At 44.6% G+C, this 21,703-nt stretch overlaps 1 protein-coding gene across 1 annotated transcript in view; it reads right to left on the bottom strand.

Annotated features, from left to right (window-relative positions):
- The window catches only part of BRINP1 (BMP/retinoic acid inducible neural specific 1), an 82,952-nt gene that overhangs the window by 34,529 nt on the left and 26,720 nt on the right, over positions 1-21,703 (bottom strand). The window contains exon 2 of the mRNA XM_065035942.1: positions 20,851-21,118. Within this exon, the coding sequence (XP_064892014.1) occupies positions 20,851-21,068 (218 nt within the window). The 5' untranslated portion in view covers positions 21,069-21,118. The remainder of the gene's footprint in view (positions 1-20,850; positions 21,119-21,703) is intronic.

Raw genomic sequence — 21,703 nt, 5'->3', positions numbered from 1 at the left:
TCAAAAATCAGTTTTCATGTATTTAATTTTCATTCCTAGTCATGCCACTTCAAACTCAGACATGTTTTGATGGAGGAAATAAAGAAACTACAATAAAATAAAAATTCACAAACTCTTGAAGACAGACCATCACTTTGCATGCTGCAAGGTGGCCTGCAATAGAAAGACAACTATGCTTTGTCTGCAACATTTCACAAAGGAAAAGCTTTATTTTTGTCCTGCCCTATCCAGGGAACAGGGACTAATGAATGCAAAAGTTTTTGTTTTCTGGGAGCTGTTTGTGAAGCACTTGGTTTTTCAGGTACATGCTTTGCAATTTCCCAATCATGAGCCACATTTCCTTTAGCTGTTATTTGTGACTTTGGTATATAGATCTCAAAGCATTTGTAAAGAAATATGTCACTATAGACAGAGAAATGAAGGCAGTAAGATATGAACAACTTTTCCAAGGAAAATATCCAGCACAACCATGAACAAAATTAACCCAGATCTAGAGGCTGGCCAAAGGATTTCACCAGTAAGTGCTAAAGTAGACGGTAGGGTCATCATCTTCTACAAAGTTATGGGACCCCAAAGGCTGTCAAATCAATCTAATGAAACACAAACCATGTTGATTGCAGACTCTCTTGTGTTCAAATCAGCAAAGAAGAACGTGCCAGATCGTTTGCAAGAGAGGTTGAAGACATCTAATGCCTTCAGCAACACCAGGCTGTACCCCTCCAGGTTGTCGCTGCCTGAAATCCTGTAGTTTTATAAATATACGATAGCCAGACAACACAGGGGACTGTTTTAGTGGAAAATGACACACCAGAATGCTGCATTAGCTCACTGAGCATGGTGCAGGGAAGGACTTCGGAGAAATGCTGGTACATGCAAACTGCCCAGCAGCACACACACAGCCACAAAATCACCTGTCCACGCAAATCACTTAATTCAGCTACAAAGCAAAATCCACTCACATGCTAAGATCCAGATGTGAGGTTCAGCTCTTGGAGACATTGAGAGCTAAACCTCCTCAACTTCAGTACAGACATTGTACAGTACAGCCCCACGTACAGAGACAATCTCAAAGCCCCGTGGGTCTCTGAGCTTCAAAATTCTGAGTTTAGGACAGAGGCTGGAGCTGAGCCCTGTATGCAAAGGACACAGTCCATATCTCCATACCCCCCCACCCCCAAATGCAAAGCTCTCTCATGTAGGACAGGATAAGCCCAGCTGCAAAGATTTAGAGCCTCACCTTTCATGATCTGTTTAGGGGGAAATAGAAGTCAGCTGTATGGGGAGGTGTGGGGGTTTATTTTCCTCTTTTTCTTTTTCTTTCTTTCTGTTTTTTAGTAAGAGCTCTTATATCTCAAATTTTCATTTTGCCTTGGCAAGTATTTGCTATGTGCTTCTATCGTGGCTCGCGAATCCTTTGCTGAGTCTGAGTGGCAGCTTCTATGAGATTGATTCTTTCCCTCTTGCCTGTGCTGCCTTCTTTCACTATAGTCCTTTTGGATTGTGCTGAGTTAAAGTCAGGCTCTGTCTGAGGCAAGGTATTGGAAACTTAGTTTGAGGGGACCAGATGCCACAGAAAAGCTGAAGAGAAAACTCGTGGCAGTTTCAGGAGGTGAGGACTGGGCAAAGCAAAAGCACCACCTCCTATGCCAGCTAAACCAATGCATAGGGCTGAATAAGGGTTTATGTGCTATTGCACAGCCAAGCTTCTGCTCAGAAATAATGAACTGGACTCCAGAATTTTGAAGCACATATATATGTATATATTTATCTACTGAACAAAATAACAATATTTGCCATGCTTTTTATTTGCCTTCTGGGTTTTGAAATTTAAAGACTCATATTTTCTGGCTTTTCTTTGCAATCCTAAAAGGCAGCCTAGTCTTATTTTTTTAAATGGAAGTTGTGAGTTATACAGTAATATGACTTGAGCCTGGAGTACTTAAAGAAGACGGGAAAAAAACCATTATGAATCCTCCAACTCGTACAAATACTGGAGGGAACAACTGAAAAAAATCTGTGCAGGCTGACAGGGAGCTGATCCCAATGTTTCCTGCTATGGACTGGAAAACTCACAAGTCCCAGTGCCTGAGCAAGTGTCAGGAAGCAAGGAGGCAGGTCAAAGTCTGCTCCTTGTTGTGGGCTGGCCAGTGATGGGCTGGCTAGTTACCCTCTCCTGGACCAGGGCAAGCTGCCTGGGGAGTTGAGCTGCTGCTCAGACTAGCAGGATGCTTTTTAGCTCTCCCCTCCACACCAAGGCACCTATTTTCCTTCTTTCTCCTGCTCTTTGGTGGAATTCCTTCCCCTTTTCATGTTTCCCAGCCCTTTTTTTTCTCTTTTTCCCACTCCACTAGCTGCTGCACTGTGCTGAGCAGTACAGATTTAGGGTCCTACAGACCACATTCTTGCGGCAGGACATAGAACCTTCAACTTGTTCAGGGAAGGGCTGTTGCAAGGCTGGTGGTGGGGAGAGAGGCATCCTAAAACTGCCTGCGGTGGGAGGAATCAATTATACCGTCCTGTACAAGAGCATCACCCAGAGGTCTTCACAATAAGTGCATGTTTATCTCAAATACCGTCTCTGCAGCAGACCTGTCCATGCTCTTCGCACTGTTACTCACAAAGCCCAGCTGCTGGAGAATTTGCTGATCTCTGAATAGGAGAAGCAGCAGCAAGCTGTCCTTTTTGCAGTTCTGATATTGCTCCTGTTTTAACTTAACTCCCAGCAGGAGATGTATTCCCACTTCCCTGTGCCTCATCCCCCTGTCTTGCCCATCTCCTTCTGCCCCCCATATCCTGGTGTTTGGAAGGGCAGGTGGTGCCTGTATTTAAAGCCTCAATCTTCCCGGGCACTGAACCGTTACGAGCTGCGCACTCATCAGCAGCGCCGAGTCTCACTGACTGATTGTTTTCTGATTCTGTTTGGCGTTTTATCCTGGCTGCATAGAAAACTTATTATAAAATCATGTTTGTGTTCCATAGATTATATCTGTGGCTCACTGCGGCGGGAGTACAAAGCATGACGGAGTCAGAGGGGCTCGGCTGATGAACGCCCTGCCAAGGTGACAGGGGCCAAGCTGCAGTGCAGCCACCGTGTTGGCAGAGATGAAAATAGAAGCCCCTTGATTAGCCCCCAGGTTATCCTGGGGGTAGTTTAGCTGTTGCGATTCTCCTGACCACATCTGTGCCACATGCCACAAATAAATGTTCTAAACACAGGTTAGTTTTATATTAGATGATTGCAACAGTCACTGCTGCTATTAAAAATCTGTTAGTCTTTCCCCCGATAGCCCGAGGCTAGAGCTTGCCATCCAGTCACACCTGTACCAAGTCCAACAGCCCGTGGTAGAACTAGAGAAAATTATTATTAAGGTTTTCAGTTGTTACTTGGGTTCTGGGAGCAGCCAAGGCCTGGAAGATGCAGTCTGCAAATAGACCACCCGTACTGTAATTCTTCAAATGGCAAAACGCTGTGCCTGGCAGAATCTGTGACCCTGGGGGATCCTTTTAATCCTGTGTTCCTTGGGTTGCAATACCAGATGCTAAAGCCTCTCTGTCCTTCCACTACTGTCGATGTGAGCCAAAAAACTGGTGGCCAGTGAGATCAGCTAGGCATGGCAGCACAAGAAGAGACACACTGCATTGTGTATGACGCAAAAATAAAACAAATCCTTTTCTAACCATGCTTTTTCCACCTTTCTCCCAGCTGCATCTCCTGAATGCCTCCCAGCAATGCACAGGGCAGCATGACCAGGGTCTGACTGGTGGCATTCAACCTTTCTCCCCTTGGCCTCTCTCCTGGGTAGAGCTAAACACGTGGATTAGTGTTTCATCAACTGCTCCATACAAACAGTCCCAAACCAGGAAAGGTGTCCACAGGAAAAGGTCAAGTACGAAAACAATCACCTCTAGAGAAGCAACTAGACAAGGCTTGTTGGAGAGGTGTAAAATGCTACACCCTCCCTCTCTCCAGAGTTGTTTCTGGGTTTTAAAACACGCATTTCAGGAGGGGCTCCTCTGTTTCCCCCATCCCTGAGCACAGACAGATCTACTGGATTCTCCCGCCACTTCCACTGTTCATCTAACAGCAAGTGGTCCCACCTCATCCACGTGTTGTAGATACTGGTGGTGCAAGAGGCTGATTTGAAATCAGTGGGACTGGCCATCTGGAACAACCTTCATCTATCTCTCCATCTCATCAACACTGTTCCATTTCAGTCTTGGCTGAAATTATATCTTTTTTCTCTCCTCCCTTGCCCGTGACTCTCTTATTTTCTCCCTCATACTGTCTCTGCTGCTATTTATGATTTATCCTCTGCAACTGTCCTATTTAATGCTGCAAAATGGTTGAGAAGATGGTTTCTGTGGTTGGTGATATAGAAAGAAGAGGAGTCCTGTCATTTACCCATCACAATGGAGCTGATTAAACACGTTCCAGCATCGTGGGAGATGGAAATCTCACCCAGCACCCTGGACTCTTTGCTGCCCAATACAGCCAGGGGCACAGTGTGAAATGGCCACAGTGCCTTGGAACAGCTGTCAAGGAGATGCTTACAGGGACTTCTGGCTGAAAGAAACAGCCTTCGGGGTCAGTGTGGGGGCTGAGCTCAGGGTACCACCTTACGACAAAAGGACCAGATGTCCTTTCCTGGAGAAACATCTTAGGACATTTCACATGCCATCATATAGTCTTCATCCAGGGTGGAGAATGCTCTCGAGAGCCCACGGGTCCTATGGTCTCACCATTTCTGGAAACCCTGGGATCTGCAGGAGTCAGACCAGCCAAGCACGATGAGTTTATGAGGCTTCTTCCTACATTGGCATTTTTTATCATGCCATGCTGCAGCTGGTTCTGGGAAGGCCTCTGCCCACACACTAAATAAATTCTGGTGTGGTGCACTGCTTCTCTATGGAAACCGTACCCTGCATGTCTCTCTATAGGATTTTTCTCATTTCAGGCTCCATAATAAATTAACAAGAAGATGTTTTCGTTACACCAACCATAGGAGAGACTCTTTTCTGTACTCGATTAATCTTTAGTGATCTATATTAAATATTTATCTGAAGAAACGAGGCCTGTATTGCAGCAACATTTTCTATTATGAGACTTTATCATATCAAAAGATACTTTCCTGGTGCTGACTCCTTTGTATATACGCAGCCAGAATTTCCAATGGAAGGGCACTCTTTTTTTGCATGTGTGTCTTTCTCTCCCGGTGACCTTTTCCCTCCATAACAAGCCGCTGATATGTTAGAATTTACTGGGTTATAAACATTTTTTATCGAGTAGGAGGAAGCTGGGTGATTTGGCATCAGCTTCTCTAATAAAACCCAGGGGAGAGGCTGGGATGTTTGACACCAATAAAGGCATGGAAGGAGCTGCAGCCTTCTGGGATGCTGGTCACGGATGGCAAGGGGACAGTGAGTGTCAGTCACGTAGCTTCGCTCTGCTGAGGCACTATTGGAAGGAGGCCAGATTGCTGCCATGGGAGAGGGAGCTGGGAGGGACCTGGTGAAGGGCTCCTCTGTTCTTTCCCAGCGTTACTGAAATTGTGTGATCTACCACCCGTAGCAGCAAGATGGGATTTATAAATCCTCTTTTCCTGCAACCAGGAGGTGGAGAGACACTGAACAGTTGAGATATCTAAGAATTGGCCAGGAACTTGGTGTTGGGTTCAGGCAATAATCCGACAAGAACATGGAGAACTCATCATAGTTTGATCTTGACTCAGTGGTTGAATTTTCCTGCCTGAGACAGACCTGGCCCTGACTATAGATGAACAGAATTATAACTATTATTACTGAGGTGGTTTCAAAAAGGAACCCAGATGCAGGACTCTGCTTGTGGTGCCAGATGCTGAACAACAATGCAGCAAAAAAGATGGTGCGAGTTCACTGGGAGCTCACAACCTAATACGTCTTTGCCTCCCAAGGGAGCAGTGATTTAAACTGGTCAATAACTAACTCATTCCACAAAAGCCCGAATAAATCATTCGATGACTAGATATACACACATTATAAATGTTTAGTTCTGATAATATATGACGGAGCTGTTATTTTGACAAATAGCTAGTGAATAATATATTTGATGAACTGCATAATATTTTACTAACGATTAATTTATTCATTTGAAAAAACCAAACAAACAAATCCCAGCCTTTTCCTCAGCTATCATAAGGAACCCTAAATAATGGTTGCAAAGAGCTTTGAGATCTCTGAATGAGCTCTGTCTGTTATTCCTCCTTTTATCATTGTGTATTTCTAGTGATTTATTACCCGGAGCAATAAATCTATGGCTTATGTTATGGACAACCTCATTTAAGACTGTGACAGATCCTGTCCAAAACCTCCTGATTTTACAATGCCCACTAAACTCTACAGGAATTTGGCACTTAGACAGTTAAGTACCCACACAAAGTGCTTAAATACCTTTTTTAAGTCTTTCTGAGCTTATCTGAAACATCATCTGCTTCTTCCAATTGGAGACAGAAGTGATGTGGTTGGTGATAATTTTGGTACGGCTAGTTACTGCAAGGCGACAGTCTATAAGATTTAGTTGAGGATTGCCCTGGCTGTAGTTCTGCATCTCCCCTGCTCTTAATCCCATTCAGAAATACAATTTCTGTGAGTTCACAGAGAAGATAAAGGACCAAAGAGCAAGAGCGCTTCCTCAGAGCTTCTCTGCAAAGGCAGACTGATTGATTACGGGTTGGACGCTGCTCCAACTTCCTTTCCTAAATGAAAAATTGAGAGCTCTTAAAAATTGAATAAAATATGCCTCTCTAAGAAGGATTTCCACTGGCATGAGCACAATAGGAGGTAGTAGTGAGTTGCTCAATATTTCTGTGTGCACTGGCTAATCCTTTACTACTCAGTCCCTTTGCACTGTCCCTGTGGCACCTGATGATAACTCATCTGTAATTGGTAAGGGCTTCAGTTTTGTGTCTCCAGACAAAGCTTAAATCGCTCACATTTGGGAAAGCTCTGACTTCATTGCGGCTGGAGCTGTCTAGGAGATTATTCCTTTTTGTAGCTACTTTCAGTGCTGCGGAATCTGGCTTTGTTCCACGCTGGAAGAATCTGGAACAGCTTGCAATGTTTTCACTAGACAAAATTTTGTCAAAATAGCTCATTTCTTAGATGTCTCTCTTTCACCATCATCAATAGTGACCAGAGAGGCCAGGACTTCAAAAATATGTTGAATCAAATTCATCAGCCTAAACCACTATACTACTAACAAAATAAAGCATTTTGACAAAACCTTATGTTGGAGAAAACATTTTTCTACCTCACTGAGACTATTTTATTACACTGAAAATGCAAATACTTTGCCATTTTGTCATTTGCCTTCCATCATCCTTGTAGAACTACCCCAGATCTGCTCGCCTTCCAGTGCACAATCCCCAACACTACAAGTGAAAATTCCCCCCACCCAGTGCTTCAAACACTTGTAAGACACTGACAGAGAGCTGAGCTACTTCTGTTCCGCTAGCAGAGAGCAGCTGTTTGTATAAAATCTTTATCTTCGGATGCTCACCCACAATTGTACAGGAGACAATCACCAGTGGAATTCATATGTTCAAGTGGGGAGAGAAAGCAGTGTCTTTTTTTAAAAGACATGATGCAAATATCTCAGTCCCTAGGAGCAAAAACAATAAACTTATTTTTATGACTCTTCTGCAGAAGAAAATGAAGTCCAAATCCAGTTTGCAATTATTCTGTAATGTTATTATATCACATCATTCAGCCTCTTCCACACTCTTGGTTCCTTCTTTCCATGTTAAAAGACCTGGTAGGCCTTTTTTTGGTCCCCTTTTATAGAGCCATTTCACAGGACAGCATCCTCAGGTTTCCTTTAATCTGCTATGTATGACGCTTCAGTTACCCCAATATCTGCGTGCACCTCAGACATCAATGCTCTTGTCTGCACAGAGGCACTTGTGGGGCTCTGTGACCAGGTACAAGTACAGGACGTTCTGCTGCCTTGTACCTCGTCAGCATGCATGATGCTTAAACTGAATGTCGACAACCTCAATAAACATGTATGTGGAAGGCAAGCCCACCACTTAGAATCATAGAATGGTTTAGGTTGGAAAGGACCATAAAGATATCTAGTTTCAGCCTCCTGTTTAAAGCGATTACACCTTGTCCCATCACTACATGCCCCTGTAAAATGTCCCTCTCCAGGTTTCTTGTAGGTCCCCTTTAGGTATTTAATTGTAACAGTGGCAATCTCCCTTCATCTTATCACACCAGCATCCCTGTCTTTGTATGTGTGCAAATATTCCAGGAATAAAGTGCGCCTAGGTGCTGCGTACACCTCATAGAAACACTGGAAGAAGTTGTTTCAATATCTGAAGGCTTTTATCCCCTTTAAGATCAATTAAGTTCACCCCAGATTATCAAATGATTAGCAAATCATCAGTTCTGGCATTGCTAACTTATTCACATGTGTTTGTTCAGTGAGCAATCTTGTGTTACGATGGAAGAATCTAGAATGCATTTCTCTCTGGGTTTGCAATGCTGTTGCTCTGTGGCTTGCTTTCCCTGCTTATGCATGCTGACGAGATTTACTATTATGAATTGCCCCACAAACCTACCTTCAAACTGAAATTTAATAACCTAAGTATTATGAAGATCAATATTACGGCTATTCTTATTCATATGATTAGCACTAATATAATTTTGGGAAATATTTATGCCGCAGTGGTGACTCGAGACCTGGATTAAGAGGAAATCCTCAGCATCTATACAGAAGAAAAGACACTGTTCTCTCCAACTGTGTACTAAAGTGCAATACTCAATCTCTGAGTCTCCAAGGGTTTGGATATTTTATGTAAGTTATCTAATAAGATAACAAACCAGCCTTACAATCCCTACAGCCATATTGCTAACTGTTTGAAAACCATGAGTCAGGCTCCAAAAAAGAATTAAGAGATTGGTTTTAAAATTCATGAGACTTCTAAAATCTGATAAACTTCAGGGTTTTTTTTTCTGCTTCTTTTTTGCCTTCTGCTTTCTGAGTATGTAGGAGTCATATTATCAAGTTTTCCTCTGCAATTATGAGGGCCGTAAACTTACTTTAAAAATTGAGTTGAGACTCTTACATAATCACAGGACTCTGAAAGTGTGGGCTTTGAAGAGACATTAAATAGTCTTGAGATACAGCTCATCATGTGACTCGACAACACTCGGCTGCTGAATCGGTTCGGCACAGATTTCAAATATCAAATATTCCCAAGAAACAGTCAGGAGCCTTTTATGGGTGGGAGTGGGGGAATCTGAGACTTTCCCAGTCTGCCCATGAATGGGGGGAAAGGGGAGGAAAACAGGGGAAGGAAAGACAAACTAAAAAGAGAACATTTTAGTCTGATGGGGACTATTCATTTAGTTATAACCAGAGATGAGACTAACAACCTTCTTTTCTTATTCCTGTCTCTCCTGTTTGCACTTAACCATGCAACACACGGTTCTCCCTGTGTACCAAGCTCTCTGATTAGTGTTAGCCAGGCTGCGCTCCTGTATTCCCCAGGGACAGCCCCAGATATTTGGAGGCGAGTAAAAAGTAATGTTCTTTCTGGGTTTTTGCTCAAGCTGGAAGCTAACACTGAAATATTTAATGCTGAATACTAAATAGACAGGTTTTCCTTTGCTGAGAGGGAAAGAACAAGTATGAAAGGGAGGAAACACAAAGTGAGATTGGATACAGATGCACAGACAATGAAACCTTTGCTCTCCTGACATAATGCTCCATTTCACCTCATCCTTTCTTCCACCTCCAGGCAGCTGTGGGGAGGCAGTGTCCCCTGCTCATCAGTCTTTGCAACCAAGTCTTTTCATCCAAGCTGAATCTCTTGAGTCCTCTGCAATGGTCAGCTCCCAAAATCAGTGTTTAGACCCAACCTATGCTCCAGGAGACCTGCCAGTCGCTACCAGCCCATGAAACCTTTGTTTCCAACTTGCAAAAGGCACTTTTGTTGCAGGAATGACAAGGTCTCCAGCCACATCAGCAGAGGGGTCAGTGTCAGAACACCTGTAAGAGCTATCACTAAGTCAATAAGAATGCAGAGACAGGTCCCAGCTGTAACTTATAGGACAACAGCTCTTCCACTGGCTTTTTGTGATAATCATTCATGGGAATGAGCGGTTGTTGCAATATCAGGCATATTTGAGCCTCCAGTCCCAATTGGCGTAATTCAGCCTGCAGCAACACAGTGGCAGTTTGCTGGCTTTGCCACCCCTAGACCATGTCTATGCACAAGTAGAGGTTGTGTTAGTATAAAATTTGGCCCTGCAAGTCTATATGAGAGCCATGTACAGCGAGGGAGGGCATGTTGATGGAATTCTGCCATAGCACAGCTTTTAGGGAAACTCCCCTTTCTCCAAGCAAGCTCTTTTATTGCAAGCAGAAGCACAAGCAGGCCTGACCTGATTGGGAATTTGATGTAATGGCTTCTCCCGGCTGCTCACTCCTCTGCTGGGAGCCGTCTGCACATTAAAGCAGACGTTGGTTGCACTCGGGTCATGTTTCCAAGCTTTCTTTTGCAGTCATAAGGGCTAGAGACTCTTCCTTCCCTCCCCGCACTCATTTCTTAATTAAAGCTTAAATTCTGATGTCATCACATGACTGTAGGAGCAGAGCCCCAGGCAGGCATTTAGTGCTCTGTGTTGTCAGCGGGACTTTGATTTAGCAGCATAGCAGAGAGTTTAGAGAATCCTGTCCCTCCGCTCCAGCCCAGCTTGCAGCTGCCGGTGTCAGACCTCGAGGTTTGCCTTTCGGGCCAGGGGATGGAGCAGCTTTGAGGTTTTCCCAGACTGCAGAGTATAGGGACGATGGGGAGGATCTCTGTCCTGCTGGAACAGAGAGGTTGGAGAGGCAGCTGCAAGGAGCCTGGCAGGGAGGAGGAGGAAGAGGAGGAGGAGGAGGAGGCAGCAGCATCTGCCTCCAGCCCACACCGTGTGGTGGATGCAAATACCACTGTGACCTGCAGCTACACCTCTGCCCCTCTCCTTCCATCCATGTCAGCATTTCTCACCTGATGGGATATATTCAACCAGCAAAAACGACTCCCTGCTGAAGGGAACTTCATTGCAGCTTCCCATAAACCCTCCGTGGTCAATGGAGGGATGTGAAATTGGGTCTGATCACCCGAGGCACAGAGATTCCAGGCTTGGTCACCAGTGAACAGTATCCCAAGTGCACAGACCTGGCAGCCTAAATACTGCTCCAACCCCCTTCCCCAGGCACAGGTACCCCCTGCCCAGGGTTCTCTGTAGGGGAAACTGAGGCAGCACCGAGCTGCTCGTGTGCTGACTCAGCTCCTTCACTGGGCACACGTGGTTTGCGGCACATGGAGGAACCACTGGCTCTGCACAGATATATTTGATTTCATACAGCCTGGAAAGGAGGATCCTGGCACAAAGGCCTGACCCAAACCCTTCTCCCTCCCCACTGCAGGCAAAGCTGATCCCTGGATGGCTCTGACTGCCCCGGTGGAACGCACATTGTTCCATTTAGAGAGGCTGGTAGGTGGCAATCAGCAAAAAAGAAAGGAAAAAAAACCAAACAAACCAACTTTTGGAACCCAAGGAAAACATTAGAAGGATCCAGAAATAGAGAAACCCCTTTAATAGATACAGTCATTCCATCTCCCAACGCTACTGGTGCCAGAACAGAATAATTCCATTCATCTAACAATATGACTCCTTATTTTTTTTTTTTTTTTAATGCAACAGCTTCTCTGCTGGAATAAACATGCCTGATTTAAAAGCAGAATCAATAATCTGCTCAAAAAAAAAAGAGTGAAGCCTTCTCCTTGGCTTGTTAGCCTTTAAAATATGCTCTCAAGCCACTGGACCATAGTGTGCTGGTCTGAAGAAACCTGAGATGAACGTGCAGAGTCATTGCTGTCGCAGCAGGCTGGGAGCAGCCTTGGGAGGCTCGCTGGGCAAATTCCCCTGCTTTTCATGTAAAGGGGAAAAGATCCTCCCACCAAGCAGGGTCTGAGAGAGGACTGTGGAAACAGCTCCTTCCTACGCAGCAGGACGCAGATCTCTTTGGAAAGGTTCAGCGACTCAAAATATTTGTCTGTGCTGCTTTTGGGATCATTGGGAGGACGGCTAAAATATTTCGGTCTGGATTCAGAAAGGGAATTTTTGTGCTTGAGCATGCAACTCTGCAGAACTGCGCTAACACTCGGCCGACCCAGCACGGAGCTTACCCGGGTCAGCAGGCAGGGCAGCCAGTTAGCAAGACGTCTTTCTGGAAATCCAGCTCATGTGCACGCTTCTCTCCAGGGGAATCAGGCTGTCCGAACCACAGAACGTGAACTCATCATCTGCGTTGCTTCTGCACCTCTCCCTACTTTGAGAGGAGGGTTTGCCCTTCCCCAAAGCTTGGCCAGATGTTCTGTTCCCAGATCTCAGCAGCTCTGAGCATATCAAAGGCTGGTGCCATTCATCCTTCCATTTGCCCTCTCTTCTCAAGAATATCAAAGAGGAGAGGTGTGTCGTACTGTCAATCCCTGCAGCTGCCAGCGATGTTCCAAGCCCTCGCCATCTGAATCCAAAGGCGACTGCGGCAGCTGCTCCTCCAGCCCTGATGAGGGCCAAGCTCAGCCCAGCACTGCCAGGGCTAAGCACATCCAGTTCAGCCAGAGCCATTCCCTGCCATCCCCCACTCCTGACTTTATTCTGCTTATGCAAATATATTAAAAGTTTCCCGTACGCAGGGACGCATTATGCAGGGAATGTAACGACACTGGTCCCTGAGCTGCATGAAGAATGAAGGTTGTGGCTAAAGAAGAGGCTGCGTGATGGAATTGGCTGGTTTGTGCCCATCTCGTGTTTGCCAAGCTGCTGTGTTAGAGCTGGTGAGACAGGAATGCAAATTGTGGGTCTCTTGTAAAGTTGCATAAACTCATAGTAATGTCATTTTTAGATTAACATTTACATTGAAGAGAACACTAGAAGTCTTCATTGTTTACATGCACTATGGAAATAGATTTAAATTTTTGGTTTACACACACTTATTTACAAGGCATTTACTGATTACAAACCAATGTACATCACTTGTTTACATGCATAATGTAAACTATGGAGATTTTGTATTTTTTGCCATGCAATGCTGTGCGGATTTCCATTGCTCATTCCGCACAGAGGCAAGAGCCTCCTTTCATCTCTGCTCCCTCTGTCCTTCAATTGCTGTGGTGCCTCTCCTAAAACAGCCTTTCCTACGGCTGGAAAACATAAAAGTTGATGTCCTCTTTAAACAGACAGCATAAAAACCTAATAGGAAAACCTTGTCAGCAGAACTTCAGCATAACTAAAAAAGCCAAAGCAAAGATTAAAAAGCCTAACAGTGCCTATCAATTTGTACCGGTGCAAAGCATCACCTTAAAGCTGTTTGAGAAGAGCCTTTGTGGCGCTTTTTTGGATGCTCCAGGCATCCAAACAACTGGAAGAGGACTGAAAACTTGCCGGGATGTGTGTGAGAGAGAAACTGTGACTGTGCCCACGTTGTACAGCTTGTCTCAGTCAGTAGCACCCAGGTCTCAGCATCCACCTGGGTTTTGAACAAGCAAAGTTGTGATCCTGCTGTTCCCCTTGGTTCTGCCTCCCTTGCCCAGCGCTGCTGGGGAAATCTTATTTTGTTGAATCATAAGATGCTAAAAGTTGAACCCAAGGGAATTCAAAGCTCAGCCCTGGGGAATTTTGAGATTTCAGACTCTTGGAGTGAACAATAAGGACAGCAAGTTTTGTTCGGTTGGTTTTTTACCCTTCCTAAGGACATAAAAACTACTTGCAAATTCAACTTAAATTGAACGAGGAAGCTGAAGTGCAAACAGCTAAACAAAATATCCTCAAAATCAAAATGTTTTTTGACATTTTTCTAAGTGGCATTGGTTGACTTTGTGATTTAAGATGAACTTCTATGCCTTAAAAATTGCAAACCCCCACCACTTTTCACTGGATTAATAAAACAAAAACAAACAGCAAAGCTTTAACCTTTCACTGAGCCTAAAATGAAATGTTTTGCTTTTTTCATTTTACTGAAAAGTTGAACAAACATCCATTTTAGATCAACCCATTTTTAATGTTATTTTTCTTCCGTGCAACCAGTGAACCACAAAATCAGTTATTTGTAGAGCTCTAGTGACCAGTAGATTAAATTCAATGCAACAGGCAGATAGCAAAAGGAGTCAATGAGGAGTGGAAAGATGGGAGAAGAATGGACTGAAAAAATGGTAGAAGGAGCTCTAATAGATCTTGTCTCTTCCAAAACTTGGTGTGCATTTTGCATTTTCACAGCCACTTTAAAACAACTTTAATCCACATTGCTGCTGAAAACAGCAGCCTCACCATCCCCTTCATCCCTGACTCCATCCAGAGTCCCGTCCCTTTACTGTCACCTGAGCACAAAATGGATCAGACCAGAAAAGTGATCTAGTTGAAAACTAAATCTATTTTTTCTTTTTTTCTTGCAGGATTACTCTTCTGCCGGATCACCTCTTCAGGTGTGGAAATCACAGGTTTGCAGAAAACCTGCCTGGAAGGTCTGGTGAGGAAAGGCAAAACTTCCATAGAAGCTGCTAAAAACAATCCTAAAAACCTCACATTCACCAGCCAGATTGTCCAAGTTTGTGCCTGAATACAGGATTCGCATTCTGCTTTCGCTTTGAAATAATAAAAGGTCATAAAGCTCCCGGACAGACAGACAGACAGGGCAAGCAGCCCTATAAACCATGGTGCTTACAGATATCTAAAGGGTGAGTGTCAGGAGGACGGAAGCCAGGCTCTTCTCAGTGACAACCAATGATAGGACAAGAGGTAATGGGTTCAAACTGCAACACAAAAGGTACCACTTAAATTTGAGAAGAAACTTCTTCTCGGTGAGGGTGCAGAGCCTGGCCCAGGCTGCCCAGGGGGGTTGTGGAGTCTCCTTCTGTGCAGACATTCCAACCTGCCTGGACACCTTCCTGTGTAACCTCATCTGGGTGTTCCTGTTCCATGGGGGGATTGCACTGGATGAGCTTTCCAGGTCCCTTCCAATCCCTAACTTTCTGTGATTCTGTGATTCTGTGCTGTGGATGCAGGTGCTGGGGCGATGCTGGATATGCTAGTAGCGTTTCTCCAGACAATAAATGGGTGAATTTTCCTTGAAGACAACAGCTTCTCATATTTATGTCACAGAGAATCTGGCTCGTTGTTTTTAATTTGTGGTGTGATAGAACTTTGAAAGTTTTGTGAGGCAGTTTTGTGAGACCAATTTTTTGTCTGCCTTTTTCTTTTTTTCCACTAAAGGAAAATTTAAGCAGCGGAACAGCATATGCATTTCTAAGTCAATTGTAGCCTGTGCTACGCACACAGCAAAGATCCTCACTTCATGGTAATTCTCTTCCTCTTTGCCAAGGGAATGACACGTTTAGAGAGCACGTAGCGACTTAGATTTGTGGGTTTTCTAGGACTAAATAAAAACCTCTAGTGTGACCAAATGCATTCAGTAGTGCAAATCCCTTTACGAGCACCCAATTTACTGTCCACTCTGAATCAGAGAAACAGGGAAATCTCAGAAATGTTGGTTAGATGGGACCCTGGGGGTCCCTAATCCAACCTCCTCCTTGAAGCAGGACCAGCACCAGCTCTTGAGCACATCAGCTGTGGCTTTGCCCAGTCAAGCCTTGAAAACCACTGAGGATGGAGATACCCCTCACTTCTCTGTTCACCTGTCCCAGACCTGTACCACCCTCCTGATGAACCAATTTTTCTCAGGAAAAAAAAATAAATAAATATCAGGTTTGTTTTTTGGTTTGTTTTTCCCCCAGGCACCATCCCAATCAATTTATAGCCAGCTTGTGCAGCCAGTTACTCACAACCTTTCCTGTCTCAGAATCTGTTTTTCCTTTTTACATGTCCAGAGACCTTACAATAACGAGGATACACGAACAATCCATTTTGTCCTGTCACTCTGCAGGTGGAGGGATGGAACGGGGACTGGCTGGTGTGCTGTCACATCCCCCACTAAGTTTTGAATCTGTTGGTGCATTTTAACCAGACTTGGCAGAGGTCTCAGAAGTATTCTGTATTTGCAGGTTTCATGAAATTAAGCAGCCTCTAAATGGTCCCACTGCAGGAGAAGTTGCAAGGTGAGCAGATCTCCCTTTTATACTCCAGGGTTTCCCTGCTCTCTTACATAGAAAGCCAGATCTCTCTGTCCTTACTTTCATTTTCTGAATTCCATTTCAGAAAATGGAATTAAACTCCCACACACGGAAAATCCACATTTCTTCTTGTACACGCAAATTCCCCTTCTAGCCCTGTGCGATCATCCACTTTATATTGCTGTCGTCCCTTACGTCCAAATGTCTTGCAGCATTTAATTAAGTCTGCCCAGCAACACAGAGCAGACAAATGCTGCCATTTCCCATTCTCGGGAGGGCGGGGAGGGAACCGAGGCACAGAGAAGTGAGATTTCCCACAGCCACACCATTGCCTGGGACAACAATCAAGATACTGCCTGTGAAGCCCTTTGCCAGTCTAACCATAAGTCCCTCTTTCCAAGCTGGATGAGATCATCTCACCACTTCCCTCTTTGCCTCCCATGTCACACCTCTGGCACTGAACAACAAAGTCTTATTTTTTTTTCTGGAAAATATTCGTTTTTCTAGAATTTGCTTAAACTGAGCAGCATCATTAGTAAAATGCCTCTATTTCAGTGCTTGTGCCTGGCTATTTGCATAGTGTATCTCAGTCTACTGTTTCATTTGCTTTGCCTCATAGCTAAATACTCAGTTTCTTGGAGAAGAAAGAAGGACACCACCATAATATCCTTCAAAGAAGTGGACTGAAGCTGTCAACTACTGTTCTGTAGTAATGGGAACGTTTTCTATTCTGAGCGATGCCCTAGTCCCAAAGCCAAGCTGAGCTTCATCTGTTTTCCAGCCTTCGTGCCATACCGAGGACCCAAGGCTCTCATGACTAGGAACAACAACAAGGATAGTGATAATGAATATTCAGACATCCCACAAACCACTCTCAGCATCTGCCATCCTATCTGCATTAGCATCAGAGTGCACAGATAATGATCAAAGCAGCATTTTCCTGCCAGAGGCCCCCCCTACACCAGCCTTATTAGTATGAATCAATGCTGATTAATGTGCTTCCTTAATGCAATTGTATTTATCCCTACTGTCCATGATTTAATATAAAACATCTCCCCTTTGCTTGCCTTCCTACTGATATTTTATGCAAGGTACAAACCTTGACTGAGGGTATCAGGAAAATCAGTGGTCCAAGTTTTGCAAGAAAGAGGCCTAAAATCTGCTAAAGCATAATACACAGAAGGAGGGAATGAGCCTTTGGAGACTGTAACAGCAGTGCTACAATGGTAGATCTGGAGCCAGGCATCCCATGAAGAGATATCAGCAGCTATGCCATTCTACAGCAATTCTGCTTATGCAGCATATAAAATAGCCTTGCTTACTAAAACCAGCTCTTTGCTGCTGATAGGAGAAGGAGTGTTGCATGTTTTAGTTTGGAGTTACTTCCTTTTTAAAGTCACCTGTAAAAATGAGGAAACGCTGCTTTTTGCCTTACACTGCTGTTTAGTATTGACAGTGACTTTATCTCGGAGGGTTTTCAACATAAACGACACGGTCCTAATGTGCTGTGTCCATGCTACCGCACAGCAAGACACTAGGGAAATCACCACTATACAGGCGACAGCGTTTCAATTAGGGATGGGTAAGGTCCTCTTGCCCGATTTCACGTCTGTTCCAAAGCCTTGGCCGCTGTGGCTGGTTTGGGGTTTGCTGCTATCGGCCTTAGGAGAGGAACAGTCGTCAGGTCAGACCGCATTCAACAAAATCACAAGTGCCCAAAGGAACTGTCTGACTGAGGGACAAAAAACCACAAACCAGCCAACCAAAAAAAAAGTGTGGGAGAAAAGGAACATTGAAAGAGAAGACTACACAGAAAATTCCCATGCTCCAAATCAGCTGCTTTTTCTACAGAAAAGAATGATATCCTTAATGTAGAATATGTACCTCCCTTGGGCTAGTCTGGTGCAAAGAGCAATTGAGAGACATCATTTGGGAGGAAAGAGGCTTCTATGTTGAAATTAAACAGTTGACAAAATCCCAACAGCTTCACAGATTCTCGAAGTCAATTTAAGGAGTCCACAAAAATGAGATTTTACCCCTGTGGGTTTCAGTAAAATGATCTGTTCTGGAGGGTGTGTGCACTCAGAGTCCAGGTCTTAACTGCTAGAATTGGCTGTGACTCCACTAATTCACCATTGCTAGACTGATTTTGACTCTCCTTAAAAAATGCATGGACCCAGTTTTTAAGAGATCAGTTCTGCCCACAAGGACAGATACTGAAAACAACCAAACCCTCCAACATCCAGCCAGGCTCCTACCTAATGGCTCCATCTGCTCTGCTGGACCACAGGTTTTCCCTCCTCCTCAGCTGACTGTGATAGGAGCGAAAGTGAGTCCCATAGAGTATGTTGCCAATGTGCTCAGCTTCCAGCAGCCCAAACCACGACACACACACGGCTGGATTGTCCCCAAGCTCTCAGCTCCCTCGTTCAGCCTAGTGCATGGTATTTGGCCCTGAGATGCATCCCAAGGTGTCCTTGCCATCTTCCCACATCTCTCTGAACTCTCTACCCAACTATTTCCACCAGAGCTCTGTCTCACTTCCAGTTTCTTTTGCAAATAGTGACTTCTCCAGCCCTATGACCATCTGTAAGACCCTTCTCAGACACCTCCCCACACCTCCTGTGCACGCAGAATGCTGCTGCCCATTTTCTCCCATGTTGGAAGAAGGAGGACATTGTCCTCCCTGTGCTAGAAGTGTCATTTGTAAGTGCTTTGGCAATATCCATCAGACAAGGAGAAAAACAGATCCCTTTCTGCTTTGCATCCTGAATTGAGATAAGCTTTCAAATTCTTACCAGTCTCATACAAAACAAAGAGGAATTTGTTCCTTACCCCTTAACAGATAAAACTAGAAATCACAGGCTTCACATAGAATGAAGATTTTAGCTCCTTTATAAATGGGGGGAAAGCAAAACCGTGGTGCAGGCTGCCTACTCTGGGTGTGACTTTTCCGTCATGGGAAATCTTTGAGGAGAATTTGGCCATGAACCTCTGTCAGATGTGACACAGGTATGGCTGAGTCTGCCTTGGGGAAGAGGCAGAGATTAAATGACCTCTCAAGGTCCTTCCAGACCCTTTTCTCCATGATTCTCAGAGACAGGATCCCGGGCTTGATGGATCTCTGGCCTGACCTGCAGTGACAGTTCTTAGATGTGTCTGAACACATCGATTGCAGGCATTTCTCTCCCACAACAGCCCCTGCAGACTGCTGTGATGGCATTCTGGGCTGAACAGCTCTTTAGCAAAGGGCAGAGCCACTGCCAGAGGCATTGCGTGGGGCAGAGATTTGCCGTCTTGATCAGAGTGGATGCTGTCAGGCTGGGCAGGCAGAAAGCTGGGGATATGCATCACCAGGAATAAAGCATTTTTGAAAAAAACATGTTTTCTCTGCTTCTCTCTGCAAGCAAAGACGGTGAGATGTCCTTAGTGGAAGCGCGGCAGCTAAATTTCTAGTTTTTGGGGCTGTCTTCCCCCCAAGCTCTTTTGAAGGAAGAGAACAAGCCAAGACAATGTCTTCAACCCATGCTAACCTGCCCCTGCTCGGCAGGCTGCAGCGAGGGGAGGGGATGCTGCATTCCCTACAGGCCACGGGACAGGCACAACTCATTTTTCTTCCCCACACAGAGATGAAGTCTCGCACGTCCCTGTTACTCTGCAAGTGCTTTTGGCTCTCTGCCCGTGGGAGAACACTGCCTGTGCACACGTGGTTTCCCTGGGCCCCCATCCCCGTCATCATGTATATTATCTCTGTGCAGTAACCAGTTGGCCGTTCGTTAGCACTTTCCGACCTACTAGTTTGCATTGTTGTATTTGCAAGTGTCTTTCTGAAACAAAACAGGACTATATAGTTATGTAAATGCACATGTATCTATGAAAGGTTTGCAGTCTCTTTGGGCTTTAGCATAAATCTCATGACACTTGTTGGCTTATTACCTTTCACTCCAATGTGCCTGCTGCTTTAATAGGAGACTCATGTAAGTACTCCAGCTTTTCATGTTAAAATGAAAAAAGAAAAGTGTGTTTCTGGATATCACAGCTGGCAAGAAAATCCTGAAACAGGCAACAACAAAGGCTTCAAAACCTAGAAGGCAAAGGAGAATCCAGATTCTGCCTAGTCTCTGTAGTTTTTTAATTGGAACACTTTTAAACCAAGCTAAGAGTTCTGGTGGCAAGTTTGACTTATACATGGGGATAATCTGCAAAGGTCTGTGGTAGGCAATACCCAGCTAAGGCTCATGCACAGCAGTGTGAGAACTGCCCTACTGACGTGTGGCTTGATGCCTTTATGTCTGTTCTTGCCCATGTGAACCCTAAGCTACCGGCAGTTCACATGTATGAGTTTGGTACAGAGGCCTGGTCTGGCCACAGGCACATGGATTTGAAAAACATGCTTGTGAACCTGCCTATGAACTCATCTTTCACTGCAAGCTAAGCATACCCAGACCCTTGCTGCTTTTTTATCTTGATCTATATTGTGCATATTGCCATGATACCACTGTGCCTTTATTTCACTATCAGAGCATTACTTTTGAGTCTTTGAAGCAATTTGCATTGCCAGCTGAGGACCATGAAGAACCAAAGAAGCATTTCCAGGTGGAACAGAAACGATGCATCACATCATTGACTGCAAGCCATAGGAACTGGCTGAGTTCCCACCACCTAACAACTTATCCAACGTAAACCAACATACCTGTATATTTTATATCTGGTTGTAAATCCTTGACGATGTCTTTCCACAAAGGATAAGTAGCTCCGCGAGTGGTGGAAAGGCCCCCTGTCTGAAATAAGCCAATCAAATTCCTTGGAGACATGTTGGTTGGTAGCAGTTGTGTCCTGGTGGGAGGGCTGTACTAGTATATGGTCCCATATAAACAGGAGGTAGAGGAACTCAACAAGCCTCCAGTTCATGCTTTTCTGTCTGCCTTTTTCCTCTCATTCTTGCTCCATTCTGTGGAGTCCTGTTGAAAAAGAGAGGGGAAAAGGAGGAAGGAAAGAGAGAGAGAAATAGGGGGGAGGAGAGGAAAGGGAAAAGGGAGAGAAAAAGATAGTTTAAAAATGAGAATTCCTTTGATGCTTTGACAGTCATCTCTCAGGGTGAAAACAGACATGAAAAATCAAGTTTTAAAAGACTTCACTCTGCCTGTGCTACAGCTTAGAGTATTTGGCAGTGTTTTATTCATGTACCTAAGTGGTGTCTTTAACCTCCTGAGCATATATCACCTTTGAAATAACCAGGTCCTGACCTGAGACGTCCTCACCCAGATTTTCCATCATTTCCCTGGTGAAGTTCTCTGCAGTGCTGCAAAGGCAAGTGAAGGCTGGGCGCAGAAGGTGGCCCACCCTAGGCTACAATTACCCCCTTATTGTCCCTTTAAAGCTGTGCCAGAGAAACGTGTCTTCTGCTTTCATGTCTGTCTGATGATCTGTAATCCATACTCCATGCAACCTGAGCAATCTATAAAGACCCAGCTCTTACTTTCAAGTGCTGCCAGAAAAAGAAATTAAAAAAAAATAATTACCTAGGCTCCAGTGACGAGCACATA

Source organism: Columba livia, chromosome 19 (assembly GCF_036013475.1).
Source record: "Columba livia isolate bColLiv1 breed racing homer chromosome 19, bColLiv1.pat.W.v2, whole genome shotgun sequence".
NCBI lineage: Eukaryota > Metazoa > Chordata > Aves > Columbiformes > Columbidae > Columba > Columba livia.
The sequence above is the reverse complement of the archived record's forward strand: the minus strand, read 5'-3'. Positions and strand labels throughout refer to the sequence as shown.